Genomic DNA, 26,220 nt, shown 5'->3' with positions numbered 1-26,220 from the left:
CAGTCCTGTATGCCGAATCTGCGGCTCTCTAGAAGGTGAGCACTCTGCAGCCACCACAGTAGAGACACCCTGGCCCTCGGGGACAGGGTGATCAGCCGATGCATCTGAAGTTGCGATCCGGACCACTTGTCTAACAGATCCCACTGAAAGATGGATCTGCTCAGAATATATATGCATCAGTGATAGTGTTATTATAACTAGGTAATCTACACTCATTTGCATTTTGGATCTGCTCAGAATATATATGCATCAGTGATAGTGTTATTATAACTAGGTAATCTACACTCATTTGCATTTTGGATCTGCTCAGAATATATATGCATCAGTGATAGTGTTATTATAACTAGGTAATCTACACTCATTTGCATTTTGGATCTGCTCAGAATATATATGCATCAGTGATAGTGTTATTATAACTAGGTAATCTACACTGTCAATTTGTATATTATAAGCTATATTGTATTCTAGGATGAAACTGTCTTGCAGCTTTATATAGTTGGTAACTGCTATCTTAGTATTTGTTTTAGTTGAGTTTTATGGCATGCTCTGTAAACGGGGGTGGGATGTTAGGCCTTGATTGCAATTACTAGAGACACATGGATACTTACCATTCATAAGGAAAGATGCTTGGCTGAACAACAGCCAGCTGAACAGGGCTTTATTATAAGGGCTTTTTTTAAAAGGGTTATGAAAATATTACAATATAGACTTACCCAGGACTTACCAGGACGAAAACAGACGGAAACAACCCACCGACAAAACCGAAAACATCGTCCCTTCCTTACATTCCCAATCATCTGTGTATTTCAGCGTATGTAAATATTTTACCAACTAAAATCCTCATGACCTCTAAGAACAAAATGCAACCAATTTGGTAGACAACTATATACATTGTGATTTACATGTGATTGTACATACCTGTTTGTCACTTTGCTCTATAATGCACAGTTAACATACAGCAGAACACCACCAGTAAATAGGCACCTGAACTTTTAACTTGAACAGGTAAAACCTTACACTCTCAGCCTAGAAAACACTGGTTTCAGCTCAAACTAACTATGTTCCACAAATTGATTTTCTGCATTGCTCTTCATGGAGTATTCATAAAGGCCATTGCATCATTCAGTCTCCCAGCAACTCACCCCTCTGTACATATTGCCCCCTCAATTCTACACTCCCCTCTTATTAGCACTCATGAGCTTTTTACTTCCCTATACTCATTGACAATAACATCTACAACCGCTCACCATAAAAAACTTTCACAAACCTCTGACACCCACATTTATCTCTCTCTTCTGCTTCTGATAGCTGGTGACATTTCACCAAATCCAGGACCCAGCCACTTGCAGCACTCGCATTCACCTGATTCACAGCAACATAGAAATCCAGCTAACCTCATAAACATCACATGTCTTCCATCACCCTCCAGATCACTAAAATGTGCCTTATGGAATGCACGCTCTGTTTGTAACAAATTAACATCTATCCATGACCTCTTCATATCTAACAACATCAATCTGTGGCTATAACAGAAACCTGGCTCACACAATCTGACACAGCCTCCCCTGCAGCACTGGCACATGGTGGTCTCCACTTTACACACACCTCCAGACCCGATAACCATAAAGGAGGAGGAGTTGGACTTTTACTTTCCCAATCTTTTGCATATACTGTTCTACCACAGGTTCCATCACTCACATTTACATCATTTGAAGTACATTCCATTAGGGTTTACTCTCCTTTCTCTCTGCGTGTTGCAGCTATCTACCGCCCACCTGGGCATCCAAAACAATGTTTGGAAGATTTTTCTGCCTGGCTCCCTCACTTTCTATCCTCTGACATCTCCACCATTATCATGGGTGATTTCAATATTGCTATTGATTGTCCAAAATCTGCTGCACATGCCTCCAAACTACTCTCTCTACTCATCAGGCGGGCCACTGCCTTGATCTAGTATTCACCAGACTATGCTCCATCTCTGAACTCACTAACACTCCTTTCCCCCTATCAGATCACAACCTTATCACCTGCATGCTTTCCTCTGTTAATTCAAACCCTGTGTTGCGGAAGTTCTCCAATCTTCCTCAAACTCGCAGAAATATTAACACAATTAATCTTCAAGAACTTTCCACTTCACTCCAACAATTCCTTTCACCTATTTCTGCATTCACCTCTCCTGAGATGGCTGTATCACACCTTAATAAGACTCTAGAACTAGCCCTTGATGAAGTGGCTCCAGCTACCCATCACACTCCACGTAGGCCTAGATGTCAACCATGGCACTCCAAATCAACAAGACAACTACAAAAACTCACACGAAAACTTGAACGTCAGTGGCGTAAATCTCGCATTTCAAGTGACTTCCTCACATATAAGACAGTCTACCATTCTTATAAAAATGCCCTGGACACTGCCAAACAAACATATTTCCAAACTCTTATCTCTGCTCAAGCCTCTAACCCCAAACGACTCTTTAATACATTTAAATCACTTCTGAATCCTCCCGCACCTACCCCACCAGCCACTATCAAGGCACAGGATCTTGCTTCCTACTTCAAGGAGAAGATTGATAAGATCCGAGATGAAATGGTATGCTCTTCGGCAGCCAGTGACCTGCTCCGTTCTTTACCTGAACCCTCTGGCACTCTTTCTTCATTTGATCCCACAAATGAAGATGAAGTATCATCACTCTTCTCATCCTGCTTCTCTACTACCTCTCCTCTTGATCCTTTACCCTCACAAATAAGTAAAGCTCTGTCTGTGGTGCTCATCCCTACCTTAACTAACATCTGTAATCTCTCTCTCTCTACTGGTATTTTTCCTTCACTCTTCAAGCATGCAGTGATTACTCCCATTTTAAAAAAATAAGAATTTACTTACCGATAATTCTATTTCTCGTAGTCCGTAGTGGATGCTGGGGACTCCGTCAGGACCATGGGGAATAGCGGCTCCGCAGGAGACAGGGCACAAAAATAAAGCTTTAGGATTAGGTGGTGTGTACTGGCTCCTCCCCCTATGACCCTCCTCCAAGCCTCAGTTAGGATACTGTGCCCGGACGAGCGTACACAATAAGGAAGGATATTGAATCCCGGGTAAGACTCATACCAGCCACACCAATCACACCGTATAACTTGTGATCTGAACCCAGTTAACAGTATGACAAACGTAGGAGCCTCTAAACAGACGGCTCACAACAATAACAACCCGAATTTGTTTGTAACAATAACTATGTACAAGTATTGCAGACAATCCGCACTTGGGATGGGCGCCCAGCATCCACTACGGACTACGAGAAATAGAATTATCGGTAAGTAAATTCTTATTTTCTCTAACGTCCTAAGTGGATGCTGGGGACTCCGTCAGGACCATGGGGATTATACCAAAGCTCCCAAACGGGCGGGAGAGTGCGGATGACTCTGCAGCACCGAATGAGAGAACTCAAGGTCCTCCTCAGCCAGGGTATCAAATTTGTAGAATTTTGCAAACGTGTTTGCCCCTGACCAAGTAGCAGCTCGGCAGAGTTGTAATGCCGAGACCCCCCGGGAAGCCGCCCAGGATGAGCCCACTTTCCTTGTGGAATGGGCCTTGACAGATTTAGGTTGTGGCAAGCCTGCCACAGAATGTGCAAGTTGAATTGTGCTACAAATCCAACGAGCAATCGTCTGCTTAGAAGCAGGAGCACCCATCTTGTTGGGTGCATACAATATAAACAGTGAGTCAGACTTTCTGACTCCCGCCGTTCTTGAAATATATATTTTCAATGCCCGGACCACGTCCAACAACTTGGAATCCTCCAAATCGTTAGTAGCCGCAGGCACCACAATAGGCTGGTTCAGGTGAAACGCTGACACCACCTTAGGCAGAAAATGAGGACGCGTCCGCAGTTCTGCCCTGTCCGTATGGAAAATCAGATATGGGCTCTTATATGATAAAGCCGCCAATTCTGATACTCTCCTGGCTGAAGCCAGGGCCAGTAGCATGGTTACTTTCCATGTAAGATACTTCAACTCCACCGATTTGAGCGGCTCAAACCAATGGGATTTGAGAAAATCCAAGACTACATTAAGATCCCACGGTGCCACTGGGGGCACAACCGGGGGCTGTATATGTAGTACTCCTTTTACAAAAGTCTGGACTTCAGGAACTGAAGCCAATTCTTTCTGGAAGAAAATCGACAGGGCCGAAATTTGAACCTTAATGGACCCCAATTTGAGGCCCACAGACAATCCTGTTTGCAGGAAATGTAGGAATCGACCCAGTTGAAATTCCTCCGTGGGGGCCTTCCTGGCCTCACACCACGCAACATATTTTCTCCAAATGCGGTGATAATGTTGTGCAGTCACCTCCTTCCTGGCTTTTACCAGTGTAGGAATGACCTCTTCCGGAATGCCTTTTTCCCTTAGAATTCGGCGTTCAACCGCCATGCCGTCAAACGCAGCCGCGGTAAGTCTTGGAATAGACACGGTCCCTGCTGAAGCAGGTCCCGTCTTAGAGGTAGAGGCCACGGATCCTCCGTGAGCATCTCTTGAAGTTCCGGGTACCAAGTTCTTCTTGGCCAATCCGGAGCCACTAGTATCGTTCTTACTCCCTTTTGCCGTATAATTCTCAGTACTTTTGGTATGAGAGGCAGAGGAGGGAACACATACACTGACTGGAACACCCACGGTGTTACCAGAGCGTCCACAGCTATTGCCTGAGGGTCTCTTGACCTGGCGCAATACCTGTCCAGTTTTTTGTTGAGGCGGGACGCCATCATATACACCATTGGTTTTTCCCAACGGTTCACAATCATGTGGAAGACTTCTGGATGAAGTCCCCACTCTCCCGGGTGTAGATCGTGTCTGCTGAGGAAGTCTGCTTCCCAGTTGTCCACTCCCGGAATGAATACTGCTGACAGTGCTATCACATGATCTTCCGCCCAGCGAAGAATCCTTGCAGCTTCTGCCATTGCTGTCCTGCTTCTTGTGCCGCCCTGTCTGTTTACGTGGGCGACTGCCGTGATGTTGTCCGACTGGATCAACACCGGCTGACCCTGAAGCAGGGGTTTTGCCAGACTTAGAGCATTGTAAATCGCTCTTAGCTCCAGTATATTTATGTGAAGAGACATCTCCAGGCTTGACCATACTCCCTGGAAGTTTCTTCCCTGTGTGACCGCTCCCCAGCCTCTCAGACTGGCATCCGTGGTCACCAGGACCCAGTCCTGTATGCCCGAATCTGCGGCCCTCTAACAGATGAGCACTCTGCAACCACCACAGAAGAGACACCCTTGTCCGTGGCGATAAGGTTATCCGCTGATGCATCTGCAGATGCGATCCGGACCATTTGTCCAGCAGATCCCACTGAAAAGTTCGTGCGTGGAATCTGCCGAATGGAATCGCTTCGTAAGAAGCCACCATCTTTCCCAGGACTCTTGTGCATTGATGCACAGACACTGTCCCTGGTTTTAGGAGGTTCCTGACAAGTTCGGATAACTCCCTGGCTTTCTCCTCCGGAAGAAACACCTTTTTCTGAACCGTGTCCAGAATCATTCCCAGGAACAGCAGACGTGTCGTCGAGGTCAACTGAGATTTTGGAAAATTCAGAATCCACCCGTGTTGTTGCAGCACTAGTTGGGTTAGTGCTACTCCGTCTTCCAGCTGTTCTCTGGACCTTGCCCTTATCAGGAGATCGTCCAAGTAAGGGATAATTAATACGCCTCTTCTTCGTAGAAGGATCATCATTTCGGCCATTACCTTGGTAAAGACCCGAGGTGCCGTGGACAATCCAAACGGCAGCGTCTGAAACTGATAATGACAGTTTTGCACCACGAACCTGAGGTACCCTTGATGTGAAGGGCAAATTGGGACATGCAGGTAAGCATCCTTTATGTCCAGGGACACCATAAAGTCCCCTTCTTCCAGATTCACTATCACTGCTCTGAGTGACTCCATCTTGAACTTGAATTTTTGTATGTACAGGTTCAAAGATTTCAGATTTAGAATAGGTCTTACCGAGCCGTCCGGCTTCGGTACCACAAATAGCGTGGAGTAATACCCCTTTCCCTGTTGTAGGAGGGGTACCTTGACTATCACCTGCTGAGAAAACAGCTTGTGAATGGCTTCCAAAACCGTCGCCCTGTCTGAGGGAGACGTTGGCAAAGCAGACTTTAGGAACCGGCGAGGGGGAGACTTCTCGAATTCCAACCTGTAACCCTGAGATACTACCTGCAGAATCCAGGGGTCCACCTGTGAGCAAGCCCACTGTGCGCTGAAATTCTTGAGTCGACCCCCCACCGCTCCTGAGTCCGCTTGTAAGGCCCCAGCGTCATGCTGAGGGCTTTGCAGAACCCTGGGAGGGCTTCTGTTCCTGGGCAGGGGCTGCTTGCTGCCCTCTCTTACCCCTTCCTCTGCCCCGAGGCAGATATGACTGTCCTTTTGTCCGCTTGTTCTTATAGGACCGAAAGGACTGCGGCTGAAAAGACGGTGTCTTTTTCTGTTGGGAGGGGGTCTGAGGTAAAAAAGTGGATTTTCCGGCAGTTGCCGTGGCCACCAGATCCGATAGACCGACGCCAAATAATTCCTCCCCTTTATACGGCAATACTTCCATATGTCGTTTGGAATCCGCATCACCTGACCACTGTCGCGTCCATAAACTCCTTCTGGCAGATATGGACATCGCATTTACTCTCGATGCCAGAGTGCAAATATCTCTCTGCGCATCTCGCATATAAAGGAAAGCATCCTTTAATTGCTCTATAGTCAATAAAATACTGTCCCTATCCAGGGTATCAATATTTTCAGTCAGGGAATCCAACCAGACGACCCCAGCACTGCACATCCAGGCTGAGGCGATGGCTGGTCGCAGTATAACACCAGTATGTGTGTATATACTTTTTAGGGTAGTTTCCAGTCTCCTATCCGCTGGATCCCTGAGGGCGGCCGTATCAGGAGACGGTAACGCCACTTGTTTTGATAAGCGTGTGAGCGCCTTATCCACCCTAGGGGGTGTTTCCCAGCGCGCCCTAACCTCTGGCGGGAAAGGGTATAATGCTAATAACTTTTTTGAAATTAGCATTTTTCTATCTGGGTTAACCCACGCTTCATCACATACATCATTTAATTCCTCTGATTCAGGAAAAACTACAGGTAGTTTTTTCACCCCCCACATAATACCCCTTTTTGTGGTACTTGCAGTATCAGAGATATGCAAAGCCTCCTTCATTGCCGTGATCATATAACGTGTGGCCCTACTTGAAAATACGTTTGTTTCATCACCGTCGACACTAGATTCAGTGTCTGTGTCTGTGTCGACCGACTGAGGTAAAGGGCGCTTTACAGCCCCTGACGGTGTCTGAGACGCCTGGGCAGGTACTAACTGGTTTTCCGGCCGTCTCATGTCGTCAACTGATTTTTGTAATGTGCTGACATTATCACGTAATTCCATAAACAAAGCCATCCATTCCGGTGTCGACTCCCTGGGGGGTGACATCACCATTATCGGCAATTGCTCTGCCTCCACGCCAACATCGTCCTCATACATGTCGACACACACGTACCGACACACAGCAGACACACAGGGAATGCTCTTATCGAAGACAGGACCCCACTAGCCCTTTGGGGAGACAGAGGGAGAGTTTGCCAGCACACACCCAAGCGCTATAATATATATGGGAACAACCTTATATAAGTGTTGTTCCTTATAGCAGCTTAAATATATCCAATATATCGCCAAAAAATGCCCCCCCTCTCTGTTTTACCCTGTTTCTGTAGTGCAGTGCAGGGGAGAGTCCTGGGAGCCTTCCTCACAGCGGAGCTGAGCAGGAAAATGGCGCTGTGTGCTGAGGAGAATAAGCCCCGCCCCCTATTTCGGCGGGCTTTCTCCCGTAGTTTTAGATAACTGGCATGTGTTAAATACATACATATAGCCTCAATGGCTATATGTGATGTATTCTTTTGCCATAAGGTATTAAAATATTGCTGCCCAGGGCGCCCCCAGCAGCGCCCTGCACCCTCCGTGACCGTCTGGTGTGAAGTGTGTGACAACAATGGCGCACAGCTGCAGTGCTGTGCGCTACCTTCATGAAGACTGAAGAGCCTTCTGCCGCCTGTTTCCGGACCTTCAATCTTCAGCATCTGTAAGGGGGGTCGGCGGCGCGGCTCCGGGACGAACCCCAGGGTGAGACCTGTGTTCCGACTCCCTCTGGAGCTAATGGTGTCCAGTAGCCTAAGAATCCAATCCATCCTGCACGCAGGTGAGTTGAAATTCTCTCCCCTAAGTCCCTCGATGCAGTGAGCCTGTTGCCAGCAGGACTCACTGAAAATAAAAAACCTAAAAAACTTTTTCTAAGCAGCTCTTTAGGAGAGCCACCTAGATTGCACCCTGCTCGGACGGGCACAAAAACCTAACTGAGGCTTGGAGGAGGGTCATAGGGGGAGGAGCCAGTACACACCACCTAATCCTAAAGCTTTATTTTTGTGCCCTGTCTCCTGCGGAGCCGCTATTCCCCATGGTCCTGACGGAGTCCCCAGCATCCACTTACGACGTTAGAGAAAACAAAATTCTGACCCTAATGCTCTCTCAAACTACCGCCCTATCTCTCAGCTCCCTTGTCTCTCTAAGCTACTTGAGAGACTTGCCTACACTCGACTCACACACTTTCTTAACTCATACACTTTGTTGGACCCACTTCAGTCAGGCTTCCGTTCCCAACATTCCACAGAGACGGCACTGACTAAAGTGGTTAATGATTTGGTCACTACGAAGTCTAAAGGCCACTACTCACTACTTATTCTTCTAGATCTATCTGCTGCATTTGACACTGTAGACCACTCTCTTCTCATACAGACACTACAATCCCTAGGTCTTAAAGACACAGCCCTTTCTTGGTTCCTATCATACCTATCTAATCGCTCCTTCAGTGTTCGCTTCTCTGAATCTACCTCCTCTTCGCTACCTCTTTCAGTTGGAGTACCGCAAGGCTCAGTCTTGGGTCCTCTGCTTTTCTCTATCTATACCTCATCTCTTGGTAAACTAATCAGCGCTTTTGGTTTTCAGTATCATCTGTACGCAGATGATACTCAAATCTACCTATCCTCCCCTGACTTGTCCCTATCTGTACTGGACCGTGTTACTGAATGCCTTTCTGCCATCTCATCCTGGATGACATCTCGCCACCTCAAACTTAATATTTCAAAGACAGAGTTAATTATATTTCCACCGGCCAATAGTAGGTACCAACCTGATATCTCTATCACTGTTGAAAACTCGACTATCTACCCTACCCCACAAGCTCGCTGCCTAGGTGTCATCCTTGACTCTGATCTGTCCTTTGTTCCCCACATTCAATCTGTCTCAAGATCATGTTACATGCATCTAAAAAACATATCCAAAATACGACCATACCTTACACAAGACACTGCTAAAACTCTAATCCACGCTCTCATTATCTCCCGCATTGATTATTGCAATAGTCTCCTAACTGGTCTTCCCAAAACAAGACTCTCACCACTACAATCCATTCTGAATGCAGCGGCGAGGCTTATCTTCCTCGCTAGACGTTCATCGTCTGCAGATCCACTCTGTCAGTCCCTCCATTGGTTACCTGTACTCTACCGCATTCAATATAAAATACTTTTACTCACACACAAGGCCATTAACCAAACTACACCAACGTACAGCACTTCGCTTATCACAAAATATCTCCCAACCCGACCTCTGCGCTCTTCACAAGACCTGCGTCTCTCATCCACACTCATTACTCGCTCCCACTCACGACTGCAGGACTTTCATCGGGCTGCACCCACCCTGTGGAATGCCCTACCACGCACAATAAGACTCTCCTCTAGTCTCCAAACCTTCAAGCGTTCCCTCAAAACTCACCTCTTTAGGCAAGCGTATCAAATTCCTGAACCGCCCACATAACTTTCATAAACCTACCTATCAAATTACATCCACTCTGTACAGTCCACACATATCCTCACATGTCTTTTCATTCTATGCAATAGATAGCACCTTTCCTTGTGTACATATGCCTATTTCCCTATAGATTGTAAGCTTGCGAGCAGGGCCTTCCTACCTCTATGACTGTTATCACCCAGTTTGTTGTTGTTATTTCAAATTGTAAAGCGCAACGGAATTTGCTGCGCTATATAAGAAACTGTAAATAAATAAATAAATAAATAAAAGATCCTTGCATGGAACCTGCCGAATGGAATTGCCTCGTAAGAAGCTACCATCTTTCCCAGGACTCGCGTGCAGTGATGCACCGACACCTGTTTTGGTTTCAGGAGGTCTCTGACCAGAGATGACAACTCCTTGGCCTTCTCCTCCGGGAGAAACACCTTCTTCTGTTCTGTGTCCAGAATCATACCCAGGAACAGCAGACGCGTCGTAGGAACCAGCTGCGACTTTGGAATATTCAGAATCCAGCCGTGCTGATGTAGCACTTCCTGAGATAGTGCTACTCCGACCAACAACTGCTCCCTGGACCTCGCCTTTATAAGGAGATCGTCCAAGTATGGGATAATTATAACTCCCTTCTTTCGAAGGAGTATCATCATTTCGGCCATTACCTTGGTAAATACCCTCGGTGCCGTGGACAGACCAAACGGCAACGTCTGGAATTGGTAATGGCAGTCCTGTACCACAAAACGGAGGTACACCTGGTGAGGTGGGTAAATGGGGACATGCAGGTAAGCATCCTTGATGTCCAGTGATACCATGTAATCCCCTTCTTCCAGGCTTGCAATAACCGCCCTGAGCGATTCCATTTTGAACTTGAACTTCCTTATATAAGTGTTCAAGGATTTCAAATTTAGAATGGGTCTCACCGAACCGTCTGGTTTCGGTACCACAAACATTGTGGAATAGTAACCCCGTCCCTGTTGAAGGAGGGGAACTTTTATTATCACCTGCTGGAGGTAAAGCTTGTGAATTGCCGCCAGCACTACCTCCCTGTCCGGGGGAGTAGCTGGCAAGGCTGATTTGAGGTAACGGCGAGGGGGAGACGTCTCGAATTCCAGCTTGTATCCCTGAGATACCACTTGTAGAACCCAGGGATCCACCTGTGAGCGAACCCACCGGTCGCTGAAGTTCCGGAGACGGGCCCCCACCGCACCTGGCTCCACCAGTGGAGCCCCAGCGTCATGCGGTGGATTTAGTGGAAGCAGGGGAGGATTTTTGTTCTTGGGAACTGGCTGTATGGTGCAGCTTTTTCCCTCTACCCCTGCCTCTGGGCAGAAAGGACGCGCCTTTAACCCGCTTGCCTTTCTGGGGCCGAAAGGACTGTACCTGATAATACGGTGCTTTCTTAGGCTGTGAGGGAACCTGAGGTAAAAATGTCTACTTCCCAGCTGTTGCTGTGGAAACGAGGTCCGAGAGACCATCCACAAACAATTCCTCACCATTGTAAGGCAAAACCTCCATGTGCCTTTTAGAATCCGCATCACCTGTCCACTGCCGAGTCCATAATACTCTCCTGGCAGAAATGGACATTGCATTAATTCTAGATGCCAGCCGGCAAATATCCCTCTGTGCATCTCTCATATATAAGACTACGCCTTTAATATGCTCTATGGTTAGCAATATAGTGTCCCTGTCGAATCAGACCACGCTGCTGCAGCACTGCACATCCATGCTGAAGCAATAGCAGGTCTCAGTATAGTACCTGAGTGTGTATATACAGACTTCAGGATAGCCTCCTGCTTTCTATCCGCAGGCTCCTTTAAGGCGGCCGTATCCTGAGACGGTAGTGCCACCTTTTTTGACAAGCGTGTGAGCGCTTTATCCACCCTCGGGGATGTCTCCCAACGTACCCTGTCCTCTGGCGGGAAAGGGTACGCCATCAGTAACTTTTTAGAAATCACTAGTTTTTTATCAGGGGAAGCCCACGCTTCTTCACACACTTCATTCAACTCATCTGATGGGGGAAAAACCACTGGTTGCTTTTTCTCCCCAAACATAATACACTTTTTAGTGGTACCTGGGTTAATGTCAGAAATGTGCAACACATTTTTCATTGCCGTAATCATGCAACGGATGGCCCTAGTGGAATGTACATTTGTCTCGTCGTCGTCGACACTGGAGTCAGACTCCGTGTCGACATCTGTGTCTGCCATCTGCGGTAGCGGGCGTTTTTGAGCCCCTGATGGTCTTTGAGACGCCTGGGCAGGCACGGGCTGAGAAGCCGGCTGTCCCACGGCTGTTACGTCATCCAGCCTTTCATGTAAGGAGTTGACACTGTCGCGTAATTCCTTCCACAGAACCATCCACTCAGGTGTCGACCCCGCAGGGGGTGACATCACATTTATCGGCACCTGCTCCGCCTCCACATAAGCCTCCTCATCAAACATGTCGACACAGCCGTACCGACACACCGCACACACACAGGGAATGCTCTGACTGAGGACAGGACCCCACAAAGTCCTTTGGGGAGACAGAGAGAGAGTATGCCAGCACACACCACAGCGCTATATAAACAGGGATTTACACTACACAAAGTGATTTTCCCTATAGCAGCTATACAATACAGTTTGCGCCTAAATTTAGTGCCCCCCCTCTCTTTTTTACCCTTTTAGCCTGGAAACTGCAGGGGAGAGCCTGGGGAGCTGTCTTCCAGCAGAGCTGTGAAGAGGAAATGGCGCCAGTGTGCTGAGGGAGATAGCCCCGCCCCCTTCTCGGCGGGCTTCTCCCGCTCTTTTATTAATATTATGGCAGGGGATTTTTACACATATATAGTTTATTAGACTATATTATGTGCTGTTTTGCCAATTTAAGGTACTCTAATTGCAGCCCAGGGCGCCCCCCCCAAGCGCCCTGCACCCATCAGTGACCGGAGTATGTGGTGTGCATAGGGAGCAATGGCGCACAGCTGCAGTGCTGTGCGCTACATTAATGAAGACCGGAGTCTTCAGCCGCCGATTTCCAGGACGTTCTTCTTGCTTCTGGCTCTGCAAGGGGGACGGCGGCACGGCTCCGGGACCGGACGACGAGGCTGGGCCTGTGTTCGATCCCTCTGGAGCTAATGGTGTCCAGTAGCCTAGAAGCCCAAGCTAGCTGCAAGCAGGTAGGTTCGCTTCTCTCCCCTAAGTCCCTCGTAGCAGTGAGTCTGTTGCCAGCAGATCTCACTGAAAATAAAAAACCTAATAAATACTTTCTTTACTAGAAGCTCAGGAGAGCCCCTAGTGTGCAACCAGCTCGAGCCGGGCACAGATTCTAACTGAGGTCTGGAGGAGGGGCATAGAGGGAGGAGCCAGTGCACACCAGTAGTCCTAATTCTTTCTTAGAGTGCCCAGTCTCCTGCGGAGCCCGTCTATTCCCCATGGTCCTTACGGAGTTCCCAGCATCCACTAGGACGTCAGAGAAATATAGAGTTAACCATCTTACCATCTGCTATAAGAAGTCACCAAAAATAGGATTTTAATTACCTACCGGTATACCCTTTTCTCGTAGTCCGTAGGGGATACTGGGAATCCATTTAGTACCATGGGGTATAGACGGGTCCACTAGGAGCCTTGGGCACTAAGAATTTTATAGTGTGCGTTGGCTCCTCCCTCTATGCCCCTCCTACCAGACTCAGTCTAGGAAACTGTGCCCGAGGAGACGCACATACTTTGAGAGAAGGATATAGAAAAGGAAAGTGGCGAGATTTTGAAGAAGCACACACAAAACAAGAGGAAAGCCATGCTAACCAAACTTGAAACCAGGAACAGCAACAAATGAACTAAACAACATTACTGAACTAAGTAACTGTGCAGGAAGAACGAAGCACCAGGCAGGTGGCCAGTATCCCCTACGGACTACGAGAAAAGGATTTACCTGGTAGGTAATTAAAATCCTATTTTCTCTTACGTCCTAGGGATACTGGGAATCCATTTAGTACCATGGGGAAGTACCAAAGCTCCCAAACTGGGAGGGAGAGTGACGAGGTTTCTGCAGAACTGATTGACCAAACTAAAAGGTCCTCAGAGATCAAAGTATCGAACTCGTAAAACTTTGCAAACGTGTTCGAAACTGACCAAGTATCTGCTCGGCAGAGCTGTAAAGCAGAGACACACTGGGCAGCCGCCCAAGAAGAACCCACCGACCTAGTAGAGTGGGCCTGTACAGATTTTGGAACTGGCAATCCTGCCGTGGAATAAGCATGCTGGATAGTGAGCCTGATCCAGCGTGCAATTGACTGCTTTGAAGCAGGGCACCCAATTTTATTGGGATCATAAAGAACGAACAGTGAGTCCGATTTCCTGTGACGAGCTGTCCTCTTTACATACACCTTCAAGGCCCTCACAACATCTGACGTAGCAGAGGTGTCCGTAACAACCGGAACCACAATAGGTTGGTTGATGTGAAATGTGGATACCACCTTAGGAAGAAATTGCTGACGAGTCCTGGGCTCAGCTCTGTCCTCATAGAAAATTAAGTAGGGACTCTTACATCCACCTCCTGTAATGGTTCAAACCAGTCCGATTGTAGGAAGTGTAGAACCAAATTGAGATCCCAAGGTGCCGTGGGAGGCACAAAGGGAGGTTGGATGTGCAAAACACCCTTCAAGAACGTCTGGACCTCATGGAGAGAAGCCACTTGTTTCTGAAAGTAAATACACAAGGCCGAAATCTGAACTTTAATGGAGCCTAGGAGTAGCCGTTCAACTTCCATGACGTTAAACGTAGCCGCGGTAAGTCTTGATAGACGAATGGGCCCTGTTTTTCCGTCCAGAGGAGAATTCTTGACACCTCTGACACTACTGCTCTGTTTTTCGTTCCGCCCTGTCTGTTTATGTACGTTACAGCCGTCACATTGTCCGACTGGACTTGAATGTTCTGATACCGAAGTAGAGATGAGGCCTGCAGAAGGGCATTGTAGATTGCCCTGAGTTCCAGGATGTTTACTGGAAGGACGACTTCCCGACTTGACCATATACCTTGAAACTGCACCACCTGGGTGACTGCTCCCCAACCTCTGAGGCTTGCGTCTGTGGTTAGCAGAATCCAATTCTGAATCCCGAACTTCCGACCCTCGACTAGGTGAGAAGTCTGTAGCCACCACAGAAGGGAGATCCAGGCTTTTGGCAAAAGACTGATCCTCTGGTGCATGTGAAAATGCGATCCGGACCATTTGTCCAACAGATCCAGCTAGAAGGGCCTCGCATGAAACCTTCTGTACCATTTTCCCCAGAAGGCGAGTGTACAGATGCACCGAGATCCAAGTTGGCTTCAGGACAGCCCGAACCATAGACTGGATTACCATAGCCTTCTCAGAAGGGAAGGAACACTGCCTGAGACTCTGTGTCGAGTATCATTCCCAGGAAAGGAAGCCTCTGCGTCGGTTCCAGGTGAGATGTTGTTAAGTTCAGAATCCACCCGTGATCCAGGAGTAGTCTGGTTGAAAGGCCAATGCTGTCCAACAATCTCTCTGTTTGCAGAGTAGAAACATCTCTGCCATCACCTTGGTAAACACTCTATGTGCTGTGGAGAGACCAAATGGCAGGGCCTGGAACTGGTAGTGACAGTCCTGCAATGTAAACCGTAGATAAGCCTGATGAGGCAGCCAGATCGGAATGTGAAGGTCCGCATGCTTGATATCCAGAGACACTAGGAATTCCCCCTCCTCCAGACCTGAGACCACCGCTCTGAGAGACTCCATCTTGAATTTGAACACTTGTAAGTACAAGTTCAACGACTTGAGGTTCAAAAATCGTTCTTACCAAACCGTCCGGTTTCGGTACTACAAACAAGTTGTAATAATAACCCTTGTTTTGCGGATGAGGTGGAACTGGAACAATGACCTGAGTCTGTACCAGTTTTTGAATGGCGTCCTGTAGTTATACTTGCCTCTTGCGAAACTGGTAAGCCTGATTTGAAGAATCTGTGAGATGGGAGCTCCACTCAGTAGCCCTGGGAAATAAGATCTATGACCCAGGGATCCTGGCACGAACTTGTCCAGATGTGACTGAAGAATTTTAGTCAGGCTCCCACCCTCCAGTCTTCCAGGCATTGCGGTCCACCATCATGCTGAAGGCTTTGAGAGCGCAGAGCTTGAGCTCTGTTCCTGAGAACCGGCAGATGTAGGTTTGCATGGTTTACCTCTAGCGCCTCTGATGGCTGTAGAAGAACCTCTGGTTTTGCCCCTAAACTTGGCTGTCCGAAAGGACTGTAAATTGGAACCTGAGTAAGCCTTCCTGGCAGGGGGAGCTGCAGAAGGAAGATATGTGGACTTACCCGCAAGTAGGTTTGGAGATCCATTAGTCTAGTTCATCTCCAAATAAGGCCTCTCCTGTGAAGGGTAGGCCTTCCACTACTTTCTGGAGTCTCTCCGGAGGAGCTGTACGTCCCTGTCAGTCAGCATCTGTGCCTACTGCAGAGGGAAAATGGCGCTGGTGTACTGTTGGATCCGCTCATAGTGAAGCCCCGCCCCTTTAATGGCACGCGGTCTTCACACACTTTTTTATACTGGCTGAAGTAATTTTGTGCCTAAAATGGAGTCAGTCCCCTTTTAAGTCTGTAATGCCAGTCTGGGTACTCAGTGATAGCAAAAACGCGCTATGGCGCGTTTTTTTACCAGTTTTTTTAAGACCTGCGACTCAAGTATCTAAAGAGGGAGGGACCCCGGGGACGCGCTCCTCATTAGGCCAATCCCTAAGGGGGATTTTTGTATGATTGCCTGATGCTGGTATGATTGCCTGGTGTTCAACCCCTCGAAGCAAGAGCGGCAGCGTGGCCACCGCCTCAGACGGCACCGCGGGAAGCCCCAGTCACAAAGCCCAGCTTTACCCACTAGATCATGGAGGTCGCCGATCCCTGCACGTGTGGTGCGTTCCCTGTCTGTGCCCGCTACGGCCCGGGGGGTGGGGGGACAAGGCGGTTACTGCAATGTGCCTCAGCGCTCTTACCTGGTGCAGTGTGCCTCAGCGCTCTTACCTGGTGCAGTGTGCCTCAGTGCTCTTACCTGGCGCAATGTGTATAACGTGCTCTAACTGGCGCAATGTGTATAACGTGCTGTGCCTGGCGCAATGTGTATAAAGTGCTCTACCTGGTGCAGTGTGCATAGGAGGTTCTACCTGGTGCAATGTGTATAAGCGGCACTACTGTGTGGTGTAATGTGAATTGGCACTATTATGTGGTCACGCCCCTTCCCCATGAAGCCACGCCCCTAAAATTTTGGAGCGCGCCTTGCCTATATTTTACGGTCTGTGAGGTGGGACACCAATTCACTTTCTGCCTAAGGGCACCAAAATGTCTAGTTACAGCTCTGGTGCAGGGTGTTCTGCATGCTACACAGCCCAGCAGCATTGTCACCCCATCCCCCCACCTTGCAACACTTTTGTAGTGTCCAAGCAAGATTACGTTTAAAAAAGAACCTTCATTCCGATGGGACCCAGAAAAAAACCGGTAGGACCCCAATTTTTAAAACTGTGGGGTCCCTGGGACCCACTTTTTTTTTGGCTCAGCGCGATCACTGGTACTGTGTACACATTTAGTGTACTGAGACTAAGTTCGCCCCCTCAGAAGCCGTGCATCTGCACTGTGTACTGAGTCTGGAGACTCAGCCGCCCCATGTAGAAGCCGTGCGTCTCCGTACCCTCATGCCGCCATAATGGCCGGCGACCTGCTAACCGGGACGCCGGCTTAGTACTCACTACTCTTCTTTCTTCTAGCTCTGTTAGGGGTGGCGGCATGCTGCGGGAATGTACGCTCGCCGTGGTGGGGCTTGCAAATAGTTCCCTCAGGAGCTAGTGTCCTGTCAGCGGGGAACGGGAGCATTAACTCTTCAAGGGAGGGGACGTCTTAGCGGGTACGAGAACCCGACGTCCAAAGGAAGCATCCTGGGAGGGGGAAGTATAAAAGGCATAGAACCTAATGAACGTGTTCACTGAGGACCACGTAGCCGCATTGCACAACTGTTCAGCGGAAACGCCACGGCGGGCCACTCGAGAAGGTCCAACAGACAGAGTAGAATGGGCAATAATAGCAGCAGGAACTGGGAGTCCAGCCGGTGATTAAACTTGTGCATTCACCATTCGAATCCATCTGGCCAAGAATTGCTTATTCGCAGGCCAGCCACGTTTGTGAAAACCAAACTGTACAAAAAGGGAATCTGACCTCCAGATAGAGGCAGTCCTCTCCACATATATATGGAGAGCCCGTATCACATCCAAAGAACGCTCTTTGGAGGACAAACCAGAAGAGATGAAGGTCGGAACCACAATCTCTTGGTTAAGGTGAAAAGATGACACCACCATAGGTAAATAACCAGGTTGAGTTTTTAGAACTGCCTGATCACGGTGAAATATCAGGAAGGGTGGATAACAGGATAGAGAACCTAGGTCTGACACCCTCCTAGCAGAGGCAATAGCCAAGTAGGAACAGTACCTTGACCGTGAGCCATTTAAGGTCCATTGACTCAAAAGGTTCGAATGGAGACTCTTGCAGGGCATTCAGGACAACAGACAGATCCCATGGAGCCACAGGAGGGACATAGGGAGGCTGAATCCATAAAATGCCCCGAGTGAAAGTATGAACATCAGGAATAGACGCAATTTTTCTCTGAAACCACACCAACAAGGCAGACATATGAACCTTGAGGGAGGCCAGATGAAAACCAAAGTCCAGGCCTTCTTGCAGAAAAGCCAGAAGTCTGGAAGTTCCGAATTTGTATTCATCGTAATTCTTAGCAGCACATCAGGTGAAGTAAAAATTCCAGACCCTGTAATATATCCGTGCAAATGCCATTTTTCGGGCTTTTAGCATAGTTTGGATAACCGCCTCGGAGAATCCTTTGGCCCTCAGGAGTGATGCTTCAAGAGCCATGCCGTCAAAGCCATGTCCGGGTAGACACAAGGGCCCTGAACAAGGAGGTCTGGACGTTGAGGAAATAGAAGAGGACGCTCTATCGATAGACCCTGCAGATCTGAGAACCAATGCCGTCTGGGCCACGCTTAAGCGACTAGAAGTAGTATTCCTCCTTTTTGTTTGAACTTCCGTAGTACCCCGGGCAGGAGTGACACTGAAGGGAACACATAGGGCAGCTGAAAGTTCCACGGAATTGCCATTGCGTCCACGGACGCTGCTTGAGGATCCCTGGTTCTTGATCCCAAGACCGGAACTTTGTGATTGTGTCGAGACACCATCAGGTCTACATCTGGTAGGCCCCATTTGTCCACTAGGAGTTGAAAGAATTCCTGATGAAGACTCCACTCTACGGCATGCACGTCCTGACTGAGAAAATCCGCTTCCCAGTTGAGGACTCCCGGAATGAACACTGCCGATATTGCTGGCAGATGGCGTTCTGCCCAACTAAGGATTTTTGACACTTACAACATTGCCATGCGGCTTCAAGTGCATCCTTGATGGTTTATGTATGCCACCGTGGTGGCGTTGTCTGAGCGTACTTGAACAGGCCAGTTCTTTAACAGAGGCATGGCGAGAGACAAAGCATTGAACACTGCCCACAATTCTAGAATGTTTATCAGGAGGAGCGATTCCTCCTGGTCCACCGACCCTGGAAAGGGTGTTGCTCCAACACCGTGCCCCAGCCCCTCAGACTGGCATCCGCAGCCAGTAAGACCCAGTTGGGGATTTAGAAGGGATGGCCCCTGTTGAACTGCTGGTCCTGTAGCCACCAGGTCAGCGATAGACGAACCTCCGGAGTCAAGGAGATCATGTGAGACCTGATCCGATGAGGTAGGCCGTCCCACTTGGAAAAGATTAATCTCTGCAGAGGGCGGGAATGAAATTGAGCGTAGTCTACCATGTCGAAAGCCGACACCATCAGGCCTAGTACTTGCATCGCCGAGTGTATCGACACTCTTGGGCGAGAGTGGAAGTATTTTATCCTGTCCTGAAGCTTCAGGACCTTCACTGGAGACAGAAACAGTCATTGACTGTGTGTCCAGTAGTGCCCCCCAGATGCACCATGCTCCAAGCAGGGACCAGCGAGGACTTCTTACAGTTGAAGAGCCATCTGTGGGCTTGTAGGAAGTTTACCGTCAGTTGCAGATGACTGAGGAGGACATCGTGGGAGTTTGCCAGGATCAGCAAGTCGTCCAGATATGGCAGGATCCTTACTCCCTATGGTGACAGAGATGAGCTGTCATCACGGCCATAACCTTGGCGAAGATCCGAGGGGCCGTGGCCAGTCCAAATGGCAAAGCCTGGAAATGATAGTGAAGGTTGCCAATAGCAATCCGCAGATATTGCTGATGTGATATGGCAATAGGTATATGCAGGTAAGCATTTTGTATATCCAGGGATACCATATAATCTCCAGGTGCCACGGCCAGTACAATTGAGCGCAGTGTTTCCATATGGAACTTGGATACTCTCACAAACTTGTTCAGTGATTTGAGGTTGAGTATAGGCCGGAAAGACCCATTGTGTTTTGTTACTAGAAACCTAGTCGAGTAGTATCCTCGGCCTCTCTGGGATAGAGGTTCCGGCACCACCACACCTGTATCCAGGAGGGAACTCACAACCATTTGTAGAGCTTGCGCCTGTAACGGATCCGAAGGGCCAACCGCTGTGCAGAACTGGCGAGGAGGACATTTCTTGAAAGAGACTGCGTACCCGTGAGAGACAACTTCTCGCACCTGTGCGTCTGAAGTGGTCTTTAACCAGACCTGGGTGAATCGCAGAAGTCTGCATCCCACCCTGGGATCTTCTAGGAGAGGCTTGTCCAGTCATGCAGCAGGCTTGTCGTGTTCAGAAGCAGGCTGACAGGATGCCCAGGATTGTTTAGCGTTGGGCTTTGTGGTTTTGAAAGCACGAGATCGTCTCGGGTATGCCTAACCTTTTGCTTTCCCTTGAAGCCGAAAGGAGCGAAAAGTGGAACATTTTGCCTTCTGTGCAGAAGGATTAGTGTTAAGTACCTACAAGGTCTTTTTGGAGTCCAGGTCCACCTTCCATGACCTCAACCACAGAGTACAGCGAGCCAGGATGGACGTAGCCGATGCCTTGGCCGCCAACACATTTGCCTCAGAGGACGCCTCCTGAATGTAATAGGCGGTGGTGGTCATGTGAGACAGGTACTGTCTGGCAATGTCAGATATATCCTGAGGCAGCTCTTCCTCTAGTGCCTGAACCCAAGCTTCAATTCCTTTTTGCAGCCCAAGAGGCTGCTATAGTGGGTCTATGTACAGCACTTGCAAGGGATTAAATAGACTTCAGGCATCCTTCCACGCGCTTATCTGTCGGTTTCTTCAGTGACACAGTGGTGACTGACATGGGAATCCACCAGTGGTGAATTTTCCCACATGTTACACAACTCTGTAGGGAGAGGATAGCGAGCTACCATCCTTTTAGACAGGGAGAATTTCATTCCTGGAAAAGACCAGGGTTCTTGTCATATGTCCACTAGATGGTCAGAAGTAATAACGTTTTAGTTACCTTCTGACGTTCAAACCTATCAGGTTTCTTAGACACCGTAGTGGAATCCTCGTCATCATCAGTGATTTGTAGGATCTGCTTAATAGCAACCACTAAGTTAGGGACATCAACCTGAGTAGTGGATTCCTTGTCAGAAGCAGCTGTATCAGTGTCTGACAGGTCAGTATACTCCCCATCCTTATCAGAAGAATCTTCTGAGAGATTAGTGGATTGTGAGGAGGAAGTAGCCCACTTAGATGACACCATGACGCGAGAGTGACTTTGGGCAGTTTTATGTCTAATCAAGGAGTGCATTGCTGCAACTGGGTAGACAAATTATCCACCCAAGGTGGATTTACCACAGGGACAATATGTGGCTGTAATTGCACAGGAGGTCCCATAGGGGACAAGCATATTGAGCATAGTTGAGTACGTCGCCCAAGGTGGCTCCTGATTGGTTACAGGAGTCACGGATTGACTGGGAGATGTATGGCACATAGTACAGACCGTCATACAAAACTTCCCCCTCAGGCAAATCTTTGGCGCATGACCTGCAGGATGCAGGAGCGTTCTTGGATTTCCCACCCTTTGTGTTAGACATTATTAGGGAATCCAACCGCAGAACGTATTAGTACGATACAGCCAGACAGAGTACAATACCTGCGAATAAATTCTCTAGTATGCCACTGCGTACACAGTACACAAACACCAGCAAACAAATCCGGTATTAGGTGACTGAGTACACAGTAGAGTACACTGTAATTGGTTAATACTGTGAAGCACTATGTATGGACCCTGACGCACCTAGTCCCTTAGGGTACAGAATACAGTGATAGATATAGCTGGGATACACTGAAAGTGAAATCCACACAGCAGATACAGGCACTCACAGTCACAATGCAGATAATTATTTTAGTAATACAATAAAACTGCACTGGACTAGTATATATATATATATATTATACAGGTTGAGTATCCCATATCCAAATATTCCGAAATACGGACTTTTTTGAGTGAGAGTGGGATAGTGAAACCTTTGTTTTTTGATGGCTCAATGTACACAAACTTTGTTTAATACACAAAGTTATTAAAAATATTGTATTAAATTACCTTAAGGCTGTATGTATAAGGTGTATATGAAACTTAAATGAATTGTGTGACTGTAGACACACTTTGTTTAATGCACAAAGTTATAAAAAATATTGGCTAAAATTACCTTCAGGCTGTGTGTATAAGGTGTATATGTAACATAAATGCATTCTGTGCTTAGACTTGGGTCCTATCACCATGATATCTCATTATGGTATGCAATTATTCCAAAATACGGAAAAATCCCATATCCAAAATACCTCTGGTCCCAAGCATTTTGGATAAGGGATACTCAACCTGTATATAACAATGCACGGTCTGAGACCGGACGTATATATCAGAATACTCGGACAATATATTCTGGCACAGGTACACTTGTTCTTAACTTACGCTGTCTTAATATCGACATGTAGAATACTTAAGTGCTTGTAAAACCACGGCACTGATGTACAGGCGGGTTTACAAAGGAGACCTTGCCCTGCAGTCCCGGAGACCAGTCGCATCTATTTTAAAAAATGGCGCCCAGCATCTCAGTCAGGGAGTGAGGAAGAGTGTGAGGTAGCTCCAGGGTGGGAACACCAGCAGTAGATGGCACCCTGGGCTGGGGGAGAAGCTACAGGTCAAGCGCCGGTTCCTCTATGCTGGACTTCCTCACCTGGTACTATGGAGTCTTATTAAAAAGGATATTAGTATATCCGACCTGTACTTCTATGCCCTGGTGGATATAGTGGGGTCCCTGCTCGGTTACAGTGTCCACACCAGCGTCGCAGTCCGTCTCCCTAGACTGCGACAGGAACGCAATTTAGTGGCGGGTCCCATCTGGGGGACCATATTACCTCCTCCCCGTAGCAGCCACGCGAACCAGGAGAGCATCATCGACCGTGTGCCTAGAGCCGGAGCATCTCTGCCGCAAATACCCGGGAATAGGCAGCAGGAGTATGCAACTCTGCTTGGGAGGTGATAGAGCTGCAGCGCTGAAGTGTCACCATGACATACAGCGCAGACAGCCCAGTTTTGAAGAAATTTTCTGTCAGAAAAAGCTTTTTCAGGGCTTCCCTGTGCAGCCCTCCTGTTAGTGACCGCTTCTACAGGCACCAACTCAAAACTGAGCTTACAGAGCCTGGAGGCGGGTTTAAAGAGGTGGCCCCACAATGCAATTTTTAAGACTGGAGTAATTTTTTTCAAGTGGTCTCAGACTTCCATAGAGGTGAGGTTGTGGCATTGCACCAAACATAGGACCTTATTCAGAGATAGACGTAAATCGCTGCATGCGCAGCCAGATCTGCGTCCATCTCAACACATGCTGGGGGTTGCCCATCATGTGTGACGGGCCACCTGCCGATGCGCCCGCAATCGTATCGAACTGAGGTTGACCACTGACTGCGCTGTCAGGCAGTCCGCTGCCGCCCCGAAAATGCTCCCAGCCTGCCCCCACCTGCATCCTAGCGAGAACACTATTGAACATCCTGTATCAACAACCAGGGGTGAAAAATTAGCAGCCTCCAAAGAACAGATGTGCACTGCAGCAACTTGGATCAATTTACACCAAAGCACTTTGTAGGCTGGACGCCCTATCTATTCAATATTTAGCTGCTGATCTTCAGTGCCTCCAGGCTTTAGTCTTTTGCTAAAAACCAATGTATGTGACATCTCTGTGTGTGGCATTCATGAAGATGTGTGAAGATTGCAGATAACCCTTGATTCTAATTACTCTTGTATAAAGTCATTATTATTTAAGTCATTCAGAATGTTAGAGTAAGAAGGGGTTAAAGTATATTTTAAAAGCGTCGAATTTCTTTCAATTATATTACAGGAATACAAATGTAACCAACCTAAGGTATAACATTCAAAAATGTTAATGAGGTTTTATGAGAAGACAGTAATTATATCACTATATTAAACAATGCGTCAAACATTCAATGGGATTGGGGGGGAGGGAGGGAGGTAGTGCCAGTGAATATATACCACTTTAGATTGTATCACCTTGTCAAAGCCTTTGCAGGCAAGTCTTTCCCCCAGTACATCACCAATACCAGCAACACTTTGGACAGGCTTCTCTCCCATGGGTTCAGCCACGAAATCCCGATGTTTCTGTGATGTAGACGACATGTTTGCTGGTTGTTCAGAGTCTTCATATAAAAGTAAACAAAACTTTAAAAGTTAGCAATACATAAGATACATTAATATTACCAGTTATATTTTTATAGCACACACATATTCCGCAGCGCTTTACAGAGAATATTTGGCCATTCACATCAGTCCCACGCAGACACATTCACACTAGGGTTAATTTTGTTGGGAGCTAATTACCCTACCAGTATATTTTTGGGTTGTGGGAGGAAACAGGAGTACTCGGAGGAAACCCACGCAAGTACGGGGAGAATATACAAACTCCACACAGTTAGAGCCATGGTGGGAATCGAACCCATGACCTCAGTGCTGTGAGGCAGTAATGCTAACCATTACACCATCTGTGCTGTTACTTTCAATAATTATATAGAAATCATTTGCTTTCCGTAGCTTTTTTACTGATTTTAAAATATTAGCACAGATAGATTTTGTTATTTTAAATGAACACGTTCAGATATTTTACATATTCCACCAGACACAAAACAATCACAATTAAAAGTCTGATGGGCAGTGAGCTGTGTGCCCAAAATATCAAATGACTAAAATAAAAAATAAAATAAAAAAAACAACCGCCCCCCAATAAAAAAAAACAAAAAACAGTAGTAAGCTCAATATTTCACATTGAAGTAAAGCACAAATAAAAGAAGTGAGAAGATATTATATACATAATCTCTCATCAGAATCATTAGCATGTTACATGTCTGGAAATTTCAAAGATTTTGTTTTAAAGGACAACTAATCCTAACTTAGAAAAAGGCCCATTTATCAACATGTGACAAAACCCCCCCACAAACTTACACGCTGCATTAGTAGGTAACCAGGGGCATGCAGCGCATTACACGCTGCATTCTGTAGCTAACCAGGGGCATGCAGCATGTTACACGCTGCATTCTGTAGCTAACCATGGGCATGTTACACGCTGTATTCTGTAGCTAACCATGGGCATGTAGCACGTTACACGCTGTATTCTGTAGCTAACCATGGGCATGTAGCATGTTACACGCTGTATTCTGTAGCTAACCATGGGCATGTAGCACGTTACACGCTGCTGCATTCTGTAGCTAACCATGCGGCATGCAGCACGTTACACGCTGCATTCTGTAGGTAACCAGGGGCATGCAGAGCATTACATGCTGCATTCTGTAGGTAACCATGGGCAGGCAGCACGTTACACGCCTCATTCTGTAATTAACTAGGGGCATGCAGTGCGTTACAGGCTTCATTCTGTAGGTAACCAGGGGCATGCAGAGCATTACACGCTGCATTCTGTAGGTAACCAGAGGCATGCAGATCATTACACACTGCATTCTGTAGATAACCAGAGGCATGCAGAGCATTACACGCTGCATTCTGTAGGTAACCATGCGGCATGCAGCACGTTACACGCTGCTGTATTCTGTAGGAAACCATGGGGAACGCAGCACGTCACATGCCTCATTCTGTAGGTAACTAGGGGCACGCAAGCCGTTACAAGCTGCATTCTGTAGGTAACCAGGGGCAGGCAACGCGTTACACGCTGCATTCTGTAGGTAACCATGCAGCATGCAGCACGTTACACGTGTCACGTTTATTATTTTCCCGTGTCCTACCCAGGTAGCTACCCGGGTAGGATTCACGGGTCACTTGACCCGGATTTTTGCGGGGGGACCCTTTTCTACTAGCAAAA

At 47.6% G+C, this 26,220-nt stretch overlaps 1 protein-coding gene across 1 annotated transcript in view; it reads right to left on the bottom strand.

Moving 5' to 3' along the window:
- The window catches only part of BANF1 (BAF nuclear assembly factor 1), a 41,386-nt gene that overhangs the window by 13,953 nt on the left and 1,213 nt on the right, over positions 1-26,220 (bottom strand). The window contains exon 2 of the mRNA XM_063945141.1: positions 24,408-24,553. Coding sequence (XP_063801211.1) covers positions 24,408-24,533 — 126 coding nt within the window. The 5' untranslated portion in view covers positions 24,534-24,553. The remainder of the gene's footprint in view (positions 1-24,407; positions 24,554-26,220) is intronic.

This window comes from Pseudophryne corroboree, chromosome 11, assembly GCF_028390025.1.
Source record: "Pseudophryne corroboree isolate aPseCor3 chromosome 11, aPseCor3.hap2, whole genome shotgun sequence".
Taxonomy (NCBI): domain Eukaryota; kingdom Metazoa; phylum Chordata; class Amphibia; order Anura; family Myobatrachidae; genus Pseudophryne; species Pseudophryne corroboree.
This window is presented reverse-complemented; position numbering and strand designations above follow the sequence as displayed.